The 22,057-nt window shown below is 33.7% G+C and overlaps 1 protein-coding gene and 1 pseudogene across 1 annotated transcript; both read right to left on the reverse strand.

Annotated features, from left to right (window-relative positions):
• Window positions 1–2,611: 2,611 nt before the first annotated feature.
• LOC121242387 lies at window positions 2,612–3,154 on the reverse strand. Its single transcript, XM_041140258.1, has one exon. The coding sequence runs from the start codon at window positions 3,152–3,154 to the stop codon at window positions 2,612–2,614; it is 543 nt and encodes a 180-aa protein (XP_040996192.1).
• Window positions 3,155–5,285: 2,131 nt separating this feature from the next.
• Window positions 5,286–19,270, reverse strand: LOC121242388 (annotated as a pseudogene).
• Window positions 19,271–22,057: the final 2,787 nt, after the last annotated feature.

Here is a 22,057-nt window from a genome sequence, read left to right on the forward strand (position 1 = left end):
CACCTAACCAATCCAATCCCAAATCCTAACCAAACAATCAATTAATTATCATCTTATTTGACGGCGAAATATTCTAACTTATCTTAGACCCTCTCTTAAGTAGAATTAGAATTACTCAACATACGTTAACCCACGATATGTCTATGTAAATTTGAAAGCATTTGAGCACATTAAGATTAATAATATTTCACATAAAAGCCGCACAAATCACGTTGGCACATTCCTGTCTTTCATTCAATTCATGGCATACATCATACGAAGCTAAACTACATGCATATCATCTCTTGAATTAACATGCACAAAAAATCATTCAACTATTGGCCAAATAATTGAAGGCAATAAACTCAATGTTGTATACTCAAAATGAATGATAAAATTATGATCACAACGAAATAAGATTCGGGATTGTCATGGACAGGCTACATCGTAGCCTTAGCAATAGAAATTAGTTCATAATCTAATCAAAACAAACCATAATAATTCTAGAATTCATAATGAGAATTATACGAAGAGAAGATTAAAGAGTTAAGAAGGAAACTCTATGTAGATCAAGAATCTCTATCGTTGATGAACTCCAATTCTGCAGATTTTTGACCTCCTGTTTGAAGCACTGTTTCGTCCCTGAAGATGTTTGTTTTCAGCCCTCACTTAAACACGAAAGTTGTAGGTTTTTTTCTCTTGGATTTCTGTAGACACCGAAATTACCCTTATTGGAGTTGTCTAGAAAAAGTTATCCTCCAATTACCGAAGGGTACTTCAGGAATTTCAAGAACTGAATGTTTTCTATTCTCTTGATGACTCCTTCAATTTATCTATTTCTAAATAAAAATAAACAAAATAAATAAAAACTCTAATAAATAAGAAAATTAAACACAAACTAGTATAAAATTAAGAATAAAAGTATGACAAAACTTATATTGCAATTAAGCACATCAAACACCTCCAAATTTAAGATTTGCTAGTCCTCGAGCAAAAAGAAAAGAAAAAAGAAAAAATAAAAATTAAACAAATAGAATAAGTTGATTTCTCGCAACGATTGTCTCATGGATTGCATAAAGAAACTGATTCAAGGAAATTCTAAACATTTAACAAGTTTTTAGAGTAATTCAAGAGCATGCTTAGGCTACAAGAAAACCTTTGAGTGTGTGTGAGTAACCAATCCCAACTTGCCACTCTATTAACTCGGATCAATTTATGCAAACTCGATTGAATTATGATTGATCTCTATGAGAATGAGATTCTCGAACTTCATATGCCTATTTTTCAAATCAACTCTCCACTAATGTAGCACAAACACACCACCAAAGATCAAAAGGTGTTAATAAAAACTTGTAATGTTTGGCTTAAGGTGATGGCAAAAGAAAAAAAATTGGTATGGAATTCAAATTAAGAAAATTCAACACAAGCTTCTCCAATGAAGAGAGAGACAAAGTTTTATATCTACTTCATAGAGCAACTTATGAGCAATTTATTCATCTCTCTTTTTTTCTTTTTCTTTTTCCACAACACCCTATTTTTTTTTTTTTTTTTGTAATTCGGGTTGTATTGTTTGTATTATTTTTTTTTCTTTTTTTTTTTTTATTTTATTATTATTTTTATGATAGAATAACAAAACTTGCTCTTGCTCTTTTAACTCTTTAACAAACTTTTTCTCTTCTCCAATGATTAAGCAAGTAACAAATTTTCTTTAAAAGGTAGGATGATTGTTTATGGGTTAAAAGGTGTGGTAAATGTGGGTTAATGAAAGAAAAATGGCCAATGTGTTTAAGACTCAGGGGTGACTAGAGAAAGATGATTAGGGTAGGCTAGAAAAGCTCAAACGTTCCAAAGATGGCTTAGATCATTTCTCTAGTGGTGCATTGCCTAGGATTTCGTCTCGAGAGATTATCAAATAGGTTCTAGAGTTCAGTGAGATCTTAGAAAATATCTAATTCACATCAATATACTCTAAGCCAACAAAGCAACTTATTGATCATGGTATTGTGCAAAAGTGTTCAAAATAATTCAAATAACCCAAGCTAACACAAGAATTAAGCACAAACAAGACAAATTTAGCATTTTCTTAACTCAATTTCAATCAGGTACTATCATAGACTTGTGGTCATCAACCCAAAAACAAAACAAAAGGAAAACAAAATATTTTTGTGATTTTCAAAATTTTTCAATAATTTGTTTTCTTTTTTTGCTTGTGAAAATAACTAGATACTCCCAAAATAAATGACACCTACCTCCAAACTTAAAGACCACATTGTCCCCAATGTGACGAATCAAAAGAGATGACAAATTGAAAGGATAAAATTAAACTTTCCTGAAAATATTGCATGAGTGCAATGCTAAGTCTGGGGAATATTTGAGGCAATCATTTGGGCGCTGCGGTGCCGACTCTCAAGTGTGTGTGCCTGGGTGTGTTTCAAAGGAATGCTGTGGAAGGCTCTTTTAGCATAGCGGCGCGGAGTTGCACTATTTGAAAAGTGAGAGCATGAAAAACAAAATAAATTTGGAATAATCAGAAAAATAAACAAAAAATAAAATAAAATAATGGAAAGAAATTTGGGTTGCCTCCCAAAAAGCGCTTGATTATAGTTTTTAGCTTGACGTTTCCTTCTTTGAATCACCGATCAATCAAATCAATGAAGACTTTTTGCTTGTTGAAATCTCCTTCGAAGTAGGGCTTTAGATGTTGACTATTAACTTTGCATGTGCCTTTTGAGTCGTTAGAAACCTCAAAGGCACCATACGGGAGAACTCCTATTACCGTGAATGGTCCGGACCATCGGAATCGTAATTTTCCAGGGAAGGGGCAAAGTCTAGAATTATAAAGTAGAACTCTTTGGCCAATTTCAAAGTTTCTCTTGAGAATGTGTCTATCATGCCATCTCTTGGTTCTCTCCTTGTATATGCGAGCATTCTCATAGGATGCATGTCGAAACTCATCCATCTCGTTAAGTTGTAATATTCTCTTCTCACCTACTGCCTCCATGTCAAAATTAAGAGTCTTGATAGCCCTATAGGCTCTGTGTTCCAACTCCACCGGTAAGTGACATGCCTTCCCAAAAACTAGACGATAGGGGGACATACCAATTGGAGTTTTGAAGGCTGTCCGGTATGCCCATAGTGCATCGTCTAACTTTTTGTGAGCTCTCAAAAAGTTCATTTTTTACAACTTGAGAACTTCCTTTTTTACAACTTCTTGCAAGTTCGGATTAAGTCTCCTTTGTGGCTGCACCGTAGGCTTATAATTGTCTTCTTACAACTTCTTGCGCATGCAAAGTGAATGGCTCATTCCCTTAATGTCGGTTATTGTCCATCCCAAAGCTTGCTTGTGAGCTCTCAAAACTCGAAGTAACTTCTCTTCTTCAAGACCTGTCAAAGATGAAGAAATTATTACTGGTAAAGAAGAATCATGTAAAGAAGAAATTATTACGAAGAGTTCTAAAGAAGGGGCCTCAATAATGGATGGCTTTTGTGGAGTAGTGTTTTCGCCCAATGTTATGTTTTCCGACTTCCCTTTAGGCAAGTAAGGTGGAGATGCTTCCAAATAGTGTGCACAAATGCTTATCTTGGAATTCTCAGAATCGAAAGTGCCAGATTGAACAAGACATGCCTCAAGTGGTTCCTTAGGATAACTCTCTTCAAAAATTTCTACCACAATTTCATTAATCACATCTATGTTGAAGCATGTATCGGTTGTTGACGGATATTTTGTTGCCTTAAACACATTGAATGTAACTTGTTCATCTTGCACCCATAGTATTAGTTTTCCTTGTTGCACATCTATGAGAGTTCTTCCCGTGGCTAAGAATAGTCAACCAAGAATAAGTGGGGTTTTTCTATCTTCCTCCATATCTAAAACAATAAAATCTGCAGGGAAAATAAACTTGTCAACTTTAACAAGAACATCATCTACTATGCCTCTTGGTCATTTAATGGATCGGTCCGCCAATTGAAGTGAAATGGTAGTGGCCTTGACCTCTCCTATCCCCAATTACTAGAAAATAGAAAAGGGCATCAAATTTATGTTAGCACCTAAATCACACAAAACTTTTTCGAAATAAGAGTTTCTAATGGTGTAAGGAATAGTAAAACTCCCTAGATCTTTAAGCTTTGGTGGCAACTTATTTTGCAAAATGGCGGTGCACTCTTCGGTCAATATCACGGTCTCATACTCTCCTAATTTCCTCTTGTTTGATAGAATCTCCTTCATGAACTTCACATAACTAGGCATTTGTTCCAAGGCATCTATAAAAGGAATATTAATATGTAATTTTTTTTGAAAACATCAAGGAATTTAGAAAATTTTTTATCTAGCTTATTTTTCTGAAGTCTTTGAGGAAAAGGTATAGGAGGAACATAAGGAGAAGTAAGAGAAGAAGACTCGGAAGGATTTCCCGAGTTTTTTACTGTTGGGCTCGGAATAGGGGTGGGCAATGCGGCTCCCACAATCATCTCCTCTGTTCCAGGATTTTTCTCTTTCTCTTCTAAATTAAGCTCCCTTCCACTTCTTAAAGTAATGGCCTTCACTTGTTCTTTCGGGTTGTTGTCTGTGGTGCTTGGAAGTGATCCTTGAGGCCTTTTAGACATAAATGTTGCCAATTGACCGAGTGTCCTTTCAATGCTCTACATAGCGTTCTCATTGTTCTTTAAAGCAATGTCATGTTCTTGAAATTTAGCATCCACCTTGGCCATAAATTGTGCCATTATCTCCTCCATATTCATCTTCTTCTCTTGTTGTTGATTTTGAAAACCTAGTGGAGGCTTGACAACATTCTGGGAGTTGCTCCATGAGAAATTTGGGTGGTTTCGCCATCCTGGATTGCAAGTGTTGGAATAAGGATTGCTTTGTCGTTAGTAATTCGACACAAAGTTTGCTTACTCCGAGCTATTGTTGGCGACTGGATTTCCCACTTGACAATCTACCCCCATATGATTTCCTGCACAAAATTCACAAATTGCATTAGTAGATTGAAGGGAACTCTAATTGACATTGTCTAATTTCTTAGATAAAGCTACAACTTAAGCAGCTAAAGCAGATAAAGAATCAATTCCGTGAACTCCCTGAGTCTTTTTGTTGTCACTCAATCCACTGGCCATTGATAATTGTTGGTTGCCATCTCCTCCACCAACTCATATGCGTCTTCCGGTGATTTCTTCATCAAAGTGCCTCCTGCTACTGCATCAATCATTGTACGTGTTGTAGGCTGTAAACCATTGTAGAAGGTTTGCACTTGAATCCAAACAGGAAGTCCATGATGTGAATAATTTCTAAGCAATTCTTTATACCTCTCTCAAGCTTCATAAAGGGACTTTATATCAAATTGAATAAAAGTGGTGATATCATTTCGCATCTTCGCAGTTTTGGCTGGGGGAAAGAACTTTGTTAGAAACTTTTTAGCCAAATCGTCCCATGTAGTTATGGTTATAGGTGGAAGTGAGTTTAACCATTCTTTTGCCTTGTCTCGAAGGGAGAATGGAAAGAGTCTCAATCTAATAGAATCATCAGAAGCCCCGTTATATTTAAAAGTATCACATAACTCCAGAAAATTAGCTATGTGAGCATTTGGATCATCATGTGGCATGCCACTGAATTGCACCTTTGAAGCCATCATTTGAAGAATAGTTGTCTTTATCTCAAAGTTATTGGCTTGAATCATAGGTCGTCTAATGCTAGAAGTAGCTCCAGTGACCAAAGGGACAACATAATCTCCCAACGTCTTATTTCCAACTTGATCTTCCAGTGTTTCATTCTCGGTTGTGGAATCCTCCTTCTCCGTGTTCAAACGATGAAAGGTGCGTTCAATTTCAGGGTCAAAAGGTACTAAATCCAAACTTCGAGTATGTCACATGCACAACTCGGGAATCCTGAAAAGAAAAATAAAAACAAAATTAACAATCAAGACTTAAAAAGAAAAAAAAAATTCAAATTAACTTAGAACTAGTTGGTATCAAAAGTAATAGAAAATAAATAGTCCCCGGCAACGGCGCCAAAAACTTGTTGTGAAATTTTGCAAGTGTACGAAATCGTACCAAGTAATAGAATGATAAGAAAGATGTCGAACCCACGAGAATTATTTACCTATTAATTATTGAAATTGTTCTAATTCTAAATTATTTGAAAATCAAGAAAAGTGGTGGATTTTGATTAGAAAAACAGCAACAAATTAAATTAAATCAACAACTAAAGAAAGAATTGACCAAACACTTGAAAAGAAGAATATTTCATCCAAGAAGAAAACATTAAGGCATCCGACTCACCTAACCAATTCAATCTCAAATCCTAACAATACAATCAGTCAATTATCATCCTATTTGACGGCGAAATATTCTAACTTATCTAAGACCCTCTCTTGAGTAGAATTAGAATTACTCAACATACGATAACCCACGATATGTCTATGCAAATTTAAAAGCATTTAAGCACATTAAGATTAATAATATTTCACATAAAAGCCGTACAAATCACGTTGGCACATTCCAGTCTTTTATTCAATTCATGGCATACATCATACGAAGCTAAACTACTTGCATCATCTCTCGAATTAACATGCACAAAAAATCATTCAACTATTGGCCAAATAATTGAAGGCATTAAACTCAATGATGTATACTCAAAAGAAATGATAAAATTATGATCACAACGAAATAAGATTCGGGATTATCATGGAGAGGCTACATCGTAGCCTTAGCAATAGAAATTAGTTCATAATCTAATCAAAACAAACCATATTAATTCTGGAATTCATAATGAGAATTATACAAAGAGAAGATTAAAGAGTTAAGAAGGAAACTCTATGTAGGTCAAGAATCTGTATCGTTGATGATCATAATATAGCGGTGTGCAATTGGAGGGTGTAAAACTCTAGCTACTGAAGCTGTTCCCTCACCTAATATGGAGTTTGATTTAGGTTCCTTTGGATAGTGAGATGAGATAAAATGATTTTAGATGAAAGTTGAAAGTTGAATAAAATATTGTTAGAATATTATTTATTAATATTATTCTTATTTTGAGATTTGAAAAAGATTCAATTGCTTATTATATTTTATGTAGAAATTTAGAAAAGTTGTAATGATGAGATGAGATAAGATGAAATATTTTCTGCATCCAAATGAGACCTAAAGATTACACACAATTCACGTGCTCTCACACGTGACCAGTCCCAAGTCATCCATGATCTGACCTTTCCCGCCAAATCCACAGATACAATTATTTGAGAAGTGCTATCTACATAAGGGAATTTGATTGGTGCAAAACTGCAAGTGTACAGTATCGTAGTTTTATAGTAAAGTGATGAGAAGAATATCGTCCTCAGGGATTGGTAACTTATTTTTGACAAATACTGAAATTATACTAATCTCAACTTTATTTAAAAAGTCATTAAGATTTTTGTAATTGCAAATTAAAATAAAATTAATTTAAAGAAAATACTTAAAGTAAAACAAAGATGTTTGAAGATCAAATCAATGAGAAAGATGACTTCTAGGAAATCGATTTCACATAATCCCTTGTTATGCTTTACTCATATAACTAATTGAATTTAATTATTTCTGTTTGTTAGCAAATCTCTACAAACATCCAAAAGCCTCTTTCGATAGTCAATTGGAAACTATTATTGTTTATCATTTTACACAAAAGTATGCAAAATTAATAAAATAAGAAAGCAATAAGATCAATGATTTTAATACTACATACGTTCATATAAGTCTTTCGATTTCTATTCTTACCTATGCCAAAATATCCAAAATCTATCTTATAATTCTCTCTTTCGATAGTAAATTACAAGATTAAAATCATCTAATTAATGACCAGTTAATTAGTGACCAGTTAAAATCATCTCTTTTTCGTGCGTTATTTCGCTTTCCTTTTCGTTCGTGCGTACTACGTGCTCTTCAGCTCTCACCTTGCCGTTTCGTGCGTCTTCTACACCAACTAGCTCGTATCTCATTCCAACGTATAAAGCCAAGTCAAACTGAAAGAGGCCCCCGCGTTCATCTCGCATAAATTCAAACCTTGCGTCCAGCTCAGTAAAGAACAAGGAAATGATCTCCTTGTCGTCAGTTCCTTTACGTACAACTCTTTTAGGTTTTATTTATAAAAATGTCAAACTCTTCATTTAAATGAGAACGAATCACTAGACAATCGACTTGTAAAATTTAGATATTTATTTTTTTCAAATCTGAAATAAATTTAAATGACAACAGTAAAATCTAAAATCAACAAAAATAAATAAAATTAAACTAAAGTTTAAAGTTAAGATGTGATAAAATATAAGAAATTATGAACTAGACCCCATAGAGAAGTTTCATCACTCACCAAGCTATGATCTGAATTAGATATCGTCACTAGTATCTTACTCTTTTAACATCAAAGATAGAAGGAAATTCAATAAAAAATTTAGCAATTTGTCAAGCAAGAGTTAAGAGGTTACTTCAACCTAAAGTTAAGACCTTGAGTGTGTGTGTGATATAGTCAATTTAATTCCAAACCACTTGCAAATTCAGATAAAAATAGAACAATTAAAATCAAAAGAATTCTCTCAAAACTTAATCCCATAAGTCCAATTTTCAGAAATCTTCTCCACTAATGTAGTCAAACACCAAAATCAGTGATCAAAATGTCTTTAATCAGGTTGTGATAACATGCCACATGGTGAGAGCTAAGAAAGAAATGGATATAGAAAATCAAAGCAAACTGGAAAAACACTTGGTGGAAAGAACAATAAAAGAGCTATCCATATGATTCAAACCATAACTATTTCTCGACTATATGCTCATACTTGTGATATTATTGCTGTTGTAATCAATGAAGTAGTATCAAGTACACCTTTAACAAAATCTGAAGTGATTTGCACTCCACTTATTGTGTTTTCTCTATTATTTTTTTGCCATGATGGATAAATCACCTCTAATTAAAAGACAAACTTAGCAATAATTTTTTTTTTTATTTTTTTTTTAGCCTCCCACCTTTTTCGTTTAGCCACCTTAATTCTTGTAGCCTTTTCAAATCTTCAACCACTTTAACCCTTTTTTTTTCCTACACACTTGCATCAAATAGAGCATAATTTCTTTTGAACTAACTTTCTCTTTAAATGTAGATTTTCACCAAAGTATTTTCTCAAACTGTGAAAGGTAAATCATGATTTTTTAGGCTTACAATATGAATGGTTTATGTAGTTAAAAGAACAAATAAAGGCTCATGTAAAATAAGGCTCAAGGGGGTTGACTATGGGAATACACCATGCAATGATGGCATGATAATCAGGACAGTTGGGAAAACTCTTTAGTTATAACAAAAAAAATTTGCCTAGATCATTTCTCTAATATTTGATATCAACTAAGATTTCGCCTCAAGGATCCATCAACGGATTCTAGAGCAAAGCAAGATTGAACTTTCCTAACCCAGTTAATTCAACTCATTTTCTTTATAAGCAAAATGAAATAAAGAAAAAATGACTATGTGCTCAATTATGTGCAAGGTCAAAGATTTAAATCAAAGTACCAACAAAACTCAGCTTGACATAAAATAAACTTTTGAAAATTTTTCTCAATCTCATCCTCAATCACAAATTTCAGAGTCATAGAGAATTCAATTATACTCAAATGCATACTTGGTAAGAGAATCTAACAACTCAAGACTTACAAAATCAATAGTAAAATAAAAGAAATAGCAAACAAGAACACCAAATTACTATAGGAGTTTACAATGTTAGGAACCTGATGCAGCGCACCGTTAGGAGAAATGAGATTAAACGCAGAGCTTCAATAATCGGTGCTTTATGCAGCGTCTGGCATCCTTAGAGAATTTCAGCTTATTATTGTATTTTGTCTCTTTGTAATAGTCAGTTGTTAGATGTATATGTGTCAGTCTTTTATTTGTATGGTTTGTTATTCTGCATGAGTATATGAGAAGGGACTGAAGGGAGGGAAAGGTATTCTGGAATCTTGTATGAATTGATCTGAGTATGGAGGTTGGAAACCCTCGACGCTTTCCACTATCAATGAATATGAGTCTATGAGACTCCTTATCAAACACATTTCCTGCAATTTTATTCTTCCGCAATCACTCTGTTTTTGTACAGCAGCTTCATCTCATTACAAACAAAGCCCAACTTTCATTACATTACAATAGACTACTGTAAGTTATACTAGATTTCAAAAGGGTTCATAACATACAAATTTTCTCTGTTTATTAGCAAATCTCCACAAACATTCAAAAGCCTCTTTCGATAGCCATTTGGAAGTTATTCTGGTTCATCATTTTACACAAGAGTATGCAAAATTAATAAAGCAATAAAGCAATAAGATCAATGATTTTAATACTACATACGTTCATTTAAGTCTTTCGATTTCTATATTTACCTATGTTGAAATATTCAATATCTATCTTATAATTCCCTATTTCGACAACAAATTACAAGATTAAAATCATCTAATTAATAACCAGTAAATTAGAAGTTATAAGTTCAGAATAAATTATATAAATATAGAAGAAAATTACTTCAAATTAATATAGAAAAAAAGTATAGTTTAAAATTAGATTATATCGTTTTCTTAAAATAAAGAAAATTTAATTCATACTAAAAATTAATTAATTTACCATAATTTAAAAAACATAAAAGAAAATGAATATTGAAAATACTCCTCTCAATCCCAACCTCTCAATCGCAAGTTGCAGCGGCCAAGACCAAAAAGGAAAATCCTCCCTCGTCAAATGTGCAAAAAGCCAAAAAAAAATCTGCTATCTTTTTTTTTTTTTTTTTTTTTTTTCGTTTCTTGACCTTTTTCTTTTATTTTCTTCTTCTGTTACGTCGCTCCCTGCTTTTTCGGAAACCAAAATTCAAAAACTTTTTTTTTTTTTTTTTTTCGTGCGTTACTTCGCTTTCCTTTTCGTCCGTGCGTACTGCGTGCTATTCAGCTCTCACCTTGCCGTTTCGTGCGTCTTCTACACCAACTGGCCCGTATCACATTCCAACGTATAAAGCCAAGTCAAACTGAAAGAGGCCCCCGCGTTCATCTCGCATAAATTCAAACCTTGCGTCCTGATCATAAAAGAACAAGGAAATGATCTCCTTGTCGTCAGTTCCTCTAAGTAAAACTCTTTTTGGGTTTTATTTATCGAAATGTCAAACTCTTCGTTTAAATAAGAATAAATCATTAGATGATGGACTTGTAAAATTTAGATCTTTATATTCTTTAAATTTAAAATAAATTTAAATGACAATATTGAAGTCTAAATTCAATAAAAATAAATAAAATTAAACTAAAATTTAAAGTTAAGAAGCGGTAAAATATAAGAAATTATGCAAGTTATCATAATTATACAAAAATAAATCAATAAAATATGTGATTTCATGTGATTCGTTAAATCTACTTTACAATAAAATTAATTTTATAATCTAACGTATTATATTAAGTCATATCACTTTATAGGTTGTCTGTGCATTTGTGTTTAAAATATTTCTCTTATTTTAGCTCTAGCATATATATCAAGTGTGGAACAAGTAATTCATTCTCTCTCTAAAACGAAAATAATCTTCCAGGTGGGTCACACAATGTCTATTGTTATGGGCTTCAGTTGTGAGTCTTTGATAATATAGACTCGTTATTTTGGGAGAGAAATTTATTCAGGACTTATGATCTCTCAAATAACAGAAATGAAAGTTGATCATAGGAATGCTCGTGTAACTCGAGTATCTTGCAGATTCACTTTTGGGGTACGTTTGAAATCTAAACACAACTCAACTCATCTCAATTTATTATTATAATTTTTTTAAATTCTAACACAAAATATAATAAACAATTCAACTTTTTTAAATTTTAAAATATTAATAATATCAAAAAATAATATTTTAATAATATTTTATCATTTCAACTCAACTTAACTCAACTTATTTCAACATTCAAACGCAGCCGATGTGCATAGTTGTGGAAATATCCCCATATGTTATTTTGGAGTCCTTGGGAACATCACAAGAAAAAAAGAGCATGCCGCAGAATGAGCCTTTGGTAAGAGCACACTCATGTAATTATGCAAATGTAAATAAAATAAGAAATTTGACTAATAAAGCGTCAAAATATGCTGTATTGAATTATGTAAATGTAAAAAATAAAAAATAAAAAAAATTGATTTTTTGCTACAATAAATTAACCAACTCTTTGAATCATATTTGATGTTTACTGTAGTTAGACCAAAAACAGTATTTGTTCAATTTACTTATTTGTACATACCCTCTTCCATGAATTTACTTATTTGTGCAATTATATTAGCTACCATATTGTCTCTAGAAGAGTTGTTTTGTCCGGATTTTTACGGTCTGTCTTTACAAATCGTATGTTAATTATAATTTGATTATTAATTAATATATGACGGGTAGAATTGTAAAACATGAGAAAAGAAATTAGAAAAAAATTTATTATTATTTTAACTAATAGATAGATAATCCAATATGAGAATAAGTTTTAAGTAGAATAATCAAATACAAAATCATCTGCTATTATGTAAATTATGAGTTTACATTTACATAATCAAATAATAATGCTTTTAAGAACTAAGGACACTTTACATAATGATTAGCAAAGACCTTGACCCTTGATATGCTGGAATACTTCAGACTAAATAATCATATTTTCATTCATATGAAGCTTAAAATGCAAAATAAAAATAACTACTTTACATAACTGCCTCCATATAGCAATTATTTAGACACTTTTATTGGTCTGGATATATCTGAGATACCATATTGAAACTAACAGAATATAAAACTAAGAGTGCAGGGATGATGTTTGACGAAATGCCTTTCAGTGCCTAAACATTTCAGAGTATTCTTCATTGATATATATTTTCCATTACATTGTTTAGCCCCTGTTTACTATCATATATATATATATATATACACGCGAGGCTTGAGAGAGTGAGGAAATAGTACATCAGATTTTACAAGATTCACCAATCACAGATAACCATCACAGCATTCTGAATATTCTAGACCAACATTTGCTCTCGTGCGTGATGCACCTCGCTACAGGAGCGTCCTTTTCTGTTGAGCCATCCTCTAACAACTTTGGTGGAATGCTTGCCTTAATAGACGGAACAGCAGCCTTTTGACAGAGATTTTGAGTCAAAAATTCTAGACTCACTAAAGTATCCGATAGTAATCCCCCATGCGTAACACCTGACGTTATTAAACACTCACCTGGCACCATAAGAACCCAAGCTGTGATCCTGATCTACAGCCCACAGGTACAATTATTTTAGTTGCAGGATATAAAGTGTGGAACAAGTATTTCATTCTCTCTCTAAAACTAAAATAATCTTCCAAGTGGGTCAAACAAAGCAACCGCAAGATCACGATTGCATGAAATCTGTGCTGCTAACTGCTGGAAACCGCCTCTATTTGAATGTTGCAGAGTGGAAAGACCAAGGCACTTAAAGTTGTAAGTCACTTATATATGTATACAGAACACGCACACATATTCATAATCGTTTATGGGCAAGTAGTCTATTGTCATGGACTTAAGGTGTGAGTTCGTGAGAATATAGACCCTTTGTTTTCGGAGAGAAATTTATTCAGGACCTGTGATCTCATCAAATAACAGAAATTAAAGTAGATCATAAGTCCAATTTTCTTGAAATTTAGGTAATAGGAATGCTCGTGTAATTCGCATATCTTGCAGATTCACTTTCAAGGTGGTTGTGGAAATAGAAGCCCCAGATGTTATTTCGGAGTGCTTGGGAACACCGTAGCCAAAAAAGAAACCCTTTGGTACTTGCAGCTTTCTTGGGAGCGACTGACATGATACTGTAAAAATTTTTGCTGAAATGATTAGTACAGACCTTGACCCTTCAATCAGTTTTTGTGAGTATTGAAGATGTTAATGAAGGATGCTTACTGAAACTAACAGTTTAAAACTACAAATGGTGGTTAATGTTGAAATCCATTGACTTAAAATGGCACTCATAAACCATTACGTATATAGTGCAATAACCATTATATATCCCCTCGAAGGTACAACTTTATATATATATATATATATATATATATATATATATATATATATTATTTTCCTTTTTTATATTAAGAAGGCATGAAGCCATGGATGCTAAGGGTAAACTGCGTATTCTGCCAGTTTTTAGAAACTACCTTCGAGTTTTGAAAAGCCCTCTCTATGTAAGGTACCACACGAATATGCTGGAATTTGCATGGATGAACCATCAGAAAATAATAGTATTGGCAATTCGAGGAGCCTCCAAATACTTCAAACAAATTTGAAGTCAACTTCAATGTCATCGTCCAGAAAAAGTTTGATTTCCAAGGTCGAAGCAGGCTTCCTTTGTTGTGGGTACAAGTCGGATTCAATGACGTTGCGATCATCATCATAATCAACACGACGCCTCTTAGAAAGCTGACTTCCATGATCCATTGGGTAATTTGCTAAATTTCCAATATCTTCAATGGGTGAATTCAAATGGACATCAATATTTTCATGATGGGGCACGCCTGCATGATCTTTGGCATTCAGTTCATGCTGTTTGTATAACAGATGAACTCCGCAACTTTTTAAGATCGCTGAATTTGGATTGCTTTTAAATATAATCCTCGAATTGTCTGCCTGATCTACACTCACTCGTAGGCGTGTAATATCTTCTGCAGTTAAGTACCGTAACCATACATGATCTGAATCCGTTTCATCAAATTTCGCTAAATTATCAAAATTATGATAAGCGAGGTCGTCGGCAACTCCTATCCTGATGTCAACGGTCAAAAGCCCAGTCCCAACAGGTTCAATAACAGCACATAAGGAAATTCCTATGATGTCCTCCAAATTATAAGGTGGGGACACTTTAAAATCAAACTCACACCAATGATCATTTGAAGTCTCCTTGCAATGGATGAACCAATCTGGAATCTTATTTCCCTGAAATATCATGTTAGCCTGTTGGATGAATACATCATAAAATATATATCAACTATATTCATATACAGAAATCAATTAGCCACACAAAACGCCAAATGGATATATAAGGAAAAAATAACTATATATAGGGACTTAGTTGATTCCATGTAGGATTTGGCATACAATTTCCCATATTCACTTTATAGCATTTGGTCAAGTTAATCCATTTTAGCCGTGGGAAATGAAATATTTTAGACATTTTTGTTAATCTTTCCAGTGATATGCATCCATCAGCATTCAGCTCTTATAGATTCGGTGGAAACTCCATAATTTCTTGAAATTGCTTGCAATCATACAATTTAAGACACCTCAAACTAACAAATGTTTTGATGCTTGCTGGAATGCTTATGATATCACTATCTGATAGATCTAATCGTTCCAGGTTGGGAAAGCAACTAAATCGCCCAAAGAAATTCGATTTTGATAGGCTAGAGTTTCTAAGAAACAATTGAAGAGAAGTGGTTGAATTTATTGGAGGCGGCAATGGGAATAATTCTGCACCCAATGAAGCTTCATTTTCCCAGCTTGTAGACACTACATAGGGCGTGGGTTGTCCATTATGCACCTCCTCCTCCATCCCAAAACTTATAATATTTGGACAATCGTCGAGATCAATCCACCGTAGAGATTCCAACTGATGAATGCTACTGGGTAGACGCTTAAGGTTTACGCTGCTACTTAGGTGTAAACTTACAAGCCCAGTGAGGTGTCCAATGGATGAAGGCAATTCTTCTATTGCGGTGCCCGTTAAGTTGACTTGGCGTAAATGTTTCATCTCACATTCGATTTCAAGAAAGTTTTGAAGGCTTGAGCGATCACTAAGATCAAGGAATCCCAAAGATCTCAATTGGAGCCTCCATGGAAAGCTCTTTAGATTGAAACATTCACCAAGACTCAATGTAACAAGCTTATCAAGGAATCCAACAGAATCATGAACTTCAACTAGATTTTTACAACAATTAAGATTTATTTCCTTCAAATTTGGGCAACTTGAAATATCCGAGAATTTCGTTAAGAAATCACAACCATGGAAATTCATAACCGTGAGATTCTGTTAAAAAGAAAAAAAACATCAAACTCAGTTTAAAGAAAGAAATATTGAAAATAATAATAGTTGTACCTTAAATTCCAAGTGTATCTCCTGGATGCGACTACTGGGCATGAGTAGAATAGAGAGTTTGTCTCCACGAAATTTAGATGGCATAGATTGTAAAGGACATTTAGGCCAATCAAGCACTCTTATTGAATTAGGTAGACAATTAAGCTCTCCAGAAAAGTGTGCATTGAGGCATCTAAATAATCTGAGTCTTTTCATATTTTTGAAGGCCTTGGGACTCAAGCGGATGATATCATCACCTTTAGGAAAATCTATAACAATTGCTTCAACTCTATCTGTTCCCTATATAGGAAGAGTGCCAACAAGATCAAAAAATAAATTATTCATTTATTCATATGTTTATATATTTATATATATACATGCATTTATATGTCGCGTGTGCCAAATAAACAGTGTTTAATTGAAAGAGATTTTGATATGACTTACTATATCTTCCTCCAGTATATCGCGAATGTCTTCATGAAAGAATAATCTGCTACGTGCTCCTGGATTTTTGGGCGATTCTTGTCGAACAACTTCTCTACCCATATCTCGTACCAAGTCATGCATTTGCAATATTCTATCGGACTCCAAAATAAGACACTTCTCCCTAAGTCTTGGGATTGAAAAGTTTGGGCAAAACTCAAAACTATCTAGTATCTTTATAATGACATCATCAAGACATTGTCCATTGAAAAAACATGCAATGTCAAGAAAAACATTCTTTTCATTTTCACTTAATCTATCATAACTTGTTTGTAGTATTTTTTGAATATCTTGGTGAGGGATTTGCTTGTATTCATCCATTGCACTTACCCACTCACTTTCACTTATACCATATAAATCCGAACCAAGCACCGTTAAAGCTAGTGGATGCCTCTTAGCATAATTTACGATATGTTCTACAAACTCTCCATAACCGTCAATCGGTTTCTCTCTTTTGAAAGCATGCCAACAAAATAGTTGAAAGGCATCATCTTGATTCAATCCTACCATCTTGTACATTGAATCAACTCCATGAGTAGTCAACAAATGTTGATCTCTTGTTGTGATGATGATTCTACTTCCTTTACCAAACCAATCGCGAGCTCCTGCTAATGTTTTTAACTGGGTCAAGTGGTCTACACCATCAAGAATTAGAAGAACTCTTTTATAATGAAGCCTACGCTTTATCATATTAATTCCCGTATCAATATTGTCAACCTTCAAACTTCTACAGTCTCCTAAAATCTTGAAAAGAAGTTTCTCTTGCAGTTGGACCAAACAATCCGCTTGATTCGAAGTGTCGCTAACAATTGCAAGAAAATAACTAGCTTCAAATCGGAAAGCAATTGAATTATAAATTGCTTTGGCTAGAGTTGTCTTACCAATTCCACCAACTCCAAAAATTCCTATCATTCGTATGTCGTTCGTTCCAACACTTAAAAGCAAATTGACATCTTCTACACGAGGTTTTAATCCAAAGGGATGCTTGGCAACACCTAAATATAAATGATCATTTGCCATTCTTGAAACGTCTTGAACGATTTCTTCAATGAGTTTTGATTCATTCCTATGTTCGTGTGGACACATATATAAAAGAAAAAAAAAACAATTAATGACTTGTACTCCTCACATGAAATACAAGCAACATAATTTAATTTTCTTTTTGTGGCGGAAAAATAAAATAAAATAAGAAATTATTGTTAGGCCGTAGGCTGTAGGGTACATGCAATATATGTTGCCACGGGTTGACGGCAAGTTCGATCTCTCCTATTTGTTAGAGTACTCAAAAATCAAAATGTACGTCTCATTCTTAAATTTCTTTCAGTACTACGTCTAGAGTATCTTTGCGATGAGCCAGAAAATAAATTACTGTCTATTGTTTTTTTTAATTCTTTTCTCCCAACTATCACTCAGTATTTGTTTGGAAATAAATCTCATCTTAAAATTTTTATCTTATCTTATCTCATCTCATCTATTTTCTAAACATAATTTAAATATAAACATTTTGATACTAATCATTACAACTTTCTTAGACTTTCAAACAAAAAATAAAAACCAATTCAATTTTTTCAAATTTTCAAATAAAAATAATATTATAAAACTATATTCTAACAATATTTGAACTTTATAATAATTTTTATTCAACTTTTTCTCTCATTTTTCCAAATCCAAAAAATACTCAACAAACTATCTCCTATTCACAAACTATCTTACTACTATTTAAAAAATTATCATCCCATCTCACTTTCCAAACGAGCCCAAGTGAGTTTTATACCGTCCTAGAAATGAACTTAATTTAGACAAAAGCTGATTAATAGATGTTGGAACCATATTAATTAACTTTAAAATTATTTGGTTTTCTTGAAAATTGATCAATTAATGCTTAAGAATTGATAAACAAGAAAAAAAATGATACTATCTAATTTTGTATGTATTTTAGTTGGCGATCATCAAAAGGCCAGTTAAAAGTTTAGATTTTTACATATTTTTGTTTATCATCAAGTTGTGATTAGTTTCTTCCGTATTGGACACGTACAAGAACATGCACAGTGATGATTTATACATAGAATGGGGGCAAAAAGGCAATCTTGAATGGAAGGCATAAAAGCGTGCGGTTAGAAAATATACCCATTTCTGATCAGATGGTATCCGGACAAATTCGCAACTTCTCGAAGGGCATCCTTCCACGGCTGCAACTTCATGTCTACATTCAATTTCTCAGCATGTTTAGCCAATGCTTCCCCAAAACTCTCTCTTTGATGGCGTACATATGATGGATCTACATAGTAAAACACAAGTAGAACCCTTTGTTACTTTGATCTTTTAGATTGATCAAGAATCTTCAATAGCTCGTCTAAACACCATGTTGATGACGCATAATTTTTTGAAAGTACAATGATTGAAATTATTGAACCTTCTATAGCTTGGAGAAGTGCTGGTGAAATTTCATCACCTCGTCTAAGCTCATCCTCATCTATGAAGGTACGGATTCCCGTTTGAGTCAAAGCACGGTAGAGATGGGCAGTAAAAGTATCACGGGTATCTTCTCCTCTAAAACTCAAGAACACATCGTAGAGCCATGGAGAGGTGACTAAAGAAGAGGATGAACTAGAAGAGATTGTAGATAAGGCCATTGAAGAAATTTGTCAGTGTACATATTGGATGTAGAGAGTTGGAAATCATCGACTCTCCTTTAAAAGGACAACTCCAGGCCATGCCGCTTTCTCACACCAAACCTATCAGTTAGAGTCATGCTACCCATAAGTCTCACGTCCTGTACACCTATTTAAAAACATGTCATTTTATATTTTTATTCTATTTTACTTATAAACATGTCTGGAATATTTTCATTATATAGATAAAAAGGTAAAATAATATATTTTTAAGTGAATGTGTAAGATGTGAAGGTTATGTCCAGAATTTTTCTTCAGTTAATGATATCTTCATGGCAACTTAATTAAGAGAGAGATGCCGCGTTAAGTCAATGCCGCGTCATGAAGTCATGCATTGAGTCAATGCCGCGTTAAATTATTGAAAGAAAGATGTTCCGTAACTTCTTGGCAATTTCCTTTGCAACTTCTTCAAGCTTTAAGAGATGTCATTTTCACACAATGTTCTCATGAGTTCTTGAAAAAAAAAAGAAAAGGAAAAAACAAAACAAAACAAATTAACAGTGGTACAATGACAACTGCATTAATACTTCTTGGCATTTTTTGCTTCCGTAACTTGCTCTGCAAATGAAAGCCAGAGGATTCAGGTAATTATTTGACTTTTCTGTCATAGTTCTCTTCTTGTTGAGGATATATATATATATATATATATATATATATATATATATATATATATTTTGACGAGTTCTTGTCGAGGATCTTGCATGAAGTGATCTGTTATCTAAGTGATCTGTTATCTTCTCATTGTATGATTCAAAATGATTTCTCCAATAGTTTTTTGCGATGTGTTTATTCAGGCTGCATCTTCTATATAAATTTGAACACAAACATATATAAGTTTTTGTGTAATGTAGCTCTTACCGGCAGAGAACTTCTCATGCATTACATTTTTTGTTTTATCGGTGACGCATGCACTGAGTGGGTTTGTAGTACGAGCAGGGGATTGTTAGAATAGGAATATAGGCATGGAAACTGGAGTGTAGGATAATTTTATTCTGTTGTGTATTGGCTTTCTTAACTCTGCAAATAATAATCCCAGAAATAAGTGGAGGCAGAAAAAATGAGAAGAAAGAAGACAAAGAAAAAGAAGAATAAGATAAGTGATTGAGCGATAAGGAGGATAATCTAGGCACTCTGAAGAATGAAGTTGAATGACGAGTTTTTTAAGCAAAGGGAGGCCATGTTCACCCATTTTAGGGGAATGGGGCCAAGAACCAGCAACCCTTAACCTAGATTCCTTCAGAACAACAATATGGATAAATAATTGATGAGAAATGATAGTTACAGTCGTGAGTGCGCAACTGTTGTGCAATCACTTTAAAAAAAATAAATAAATACGAGACCCATATAAAAAAAATTAATTTTTTAATAATGAATCTCACTCTTTTTCAAATTGACTATACGGTACTTACACACTTTATAACTATATGTAGCATTACTCATAATTTATTATTTGGAAGCATAGATACTTTCAAGATTGCTGAGTCATCCTTGTACTCATTACCCTCTTGTGGTGTGTTTGCTTTCTTTAAAGGGTTATGAATTATAAAGATGAGCTTCTTGCTTGATTTAGGACTCATCTCAATGCCCCTTTTGCTACAACCTTTCATTATTAAATTTATTTCACTACTAAATTATTTTGATATATTTATTTATTTTATTAGTGACAGGAGCCATAAAATTTATAATAAACAGCGTTCGTCAATTTTTTTTCTTGATTCTCTTTTCCCATCCTCCGAATGATCTTTAAAATACTGGAATCGTATTAAATTCTTCAAAAGACAGGCCAGCTTCTAATTAACTTAAATTTCATTTTCTTGAAAATTCAATACGTAAAAATTGATAAAAAAAATTGGTAAATAAGAAATAATAAGTTTAGGTGATACATAGTACTATATACAAGATGCAGGCTAATGATTTATACATAGAATGAGAGAAAAAAATCCATTTATGAGTTAGTCTGAGTTAGAAATACCCATTTCTGATCAGATGGTATCCGGAAATACTGGCAATTTCTTGAAGGGCTTCCTTCCACAGCTGCAACTTCTTCATGTCTACATTCAATTTCTTTGCATGTTTAGCCAATGCTTCTCCAAAACTCTACCTTTGATGGCGTACTAGGGGTGGGCAGCAGGGCCCCACCCCCTGCTACCCCGCCCCCGCATGGGCGGGCAGGCTACCCCGCACCCCCATGTGGGGGCGGGGGGCGGATTAACCCCAGCAGGGCCCCGCCCCGTCCCTCGCTCCGCACTCCTCCCATTTTTAATGTAAAGATTTTTAATTTTTAATATTTATATGAGTAATTTATATAAATATATTGTATATAGATATATACAATTTGTTAAAAACTTAAATTTAACTTCAAGTTAATGGATTGTCTTGGTCTCTTAGGCCAACCATTATATAGGAGGTCAAGGCAATACAATAGTGATAGTTAAACAATGTGGGACTTACTTAACTATCACTATTGTATTGCCTTGGCCTTCTATAAAATGGTTGGCCTAGGAGGCCAAGGCAATCCAAAATATAACTCTAATGAGTTTATATTTTTTTTAATATATAAATTTCAATTTATACTTTAAATTATATTATAATTTGGGTCTAAAAAATATTTTTAGACTAGAAAAATTTTTAGACAATGGGTTGGGTGGGGGGCAAGGGGCAGGGCGGGGTGTGGTTTCAACCCCACCCCCCGGTAGCGGGACAGGGGGCGGGGTATGAAACCCCTCCACCCGCATGGTGCGGGGCGGGGGGCAGGGAGGGGTGCCCCCGCCCCGCACCATGCGGGTAGCACCCCTATGGCGTACATCCGATGGATATACGTGGTAAAACAAGGATAGAACCATTTGTTGCTTTG

This window comes from Juglans microcarpa x Juglans regia, chromosome 8D (assembly GCF_004785595.1).
Source record: "Juglans microcarpa x Juglans regia isolate MS1-56 chromosome 8D, Jm3101_v1.0, whole genome shotgun sequence".
NCBI classification, from domain to species: domain Eukaryota; kingdom Viridiplantae; phylum Streptophyta; class Magnoliopsida; order Fagales; family Juglandaceae; genus Juglans; species Juglans microcarpa x Juglans regia.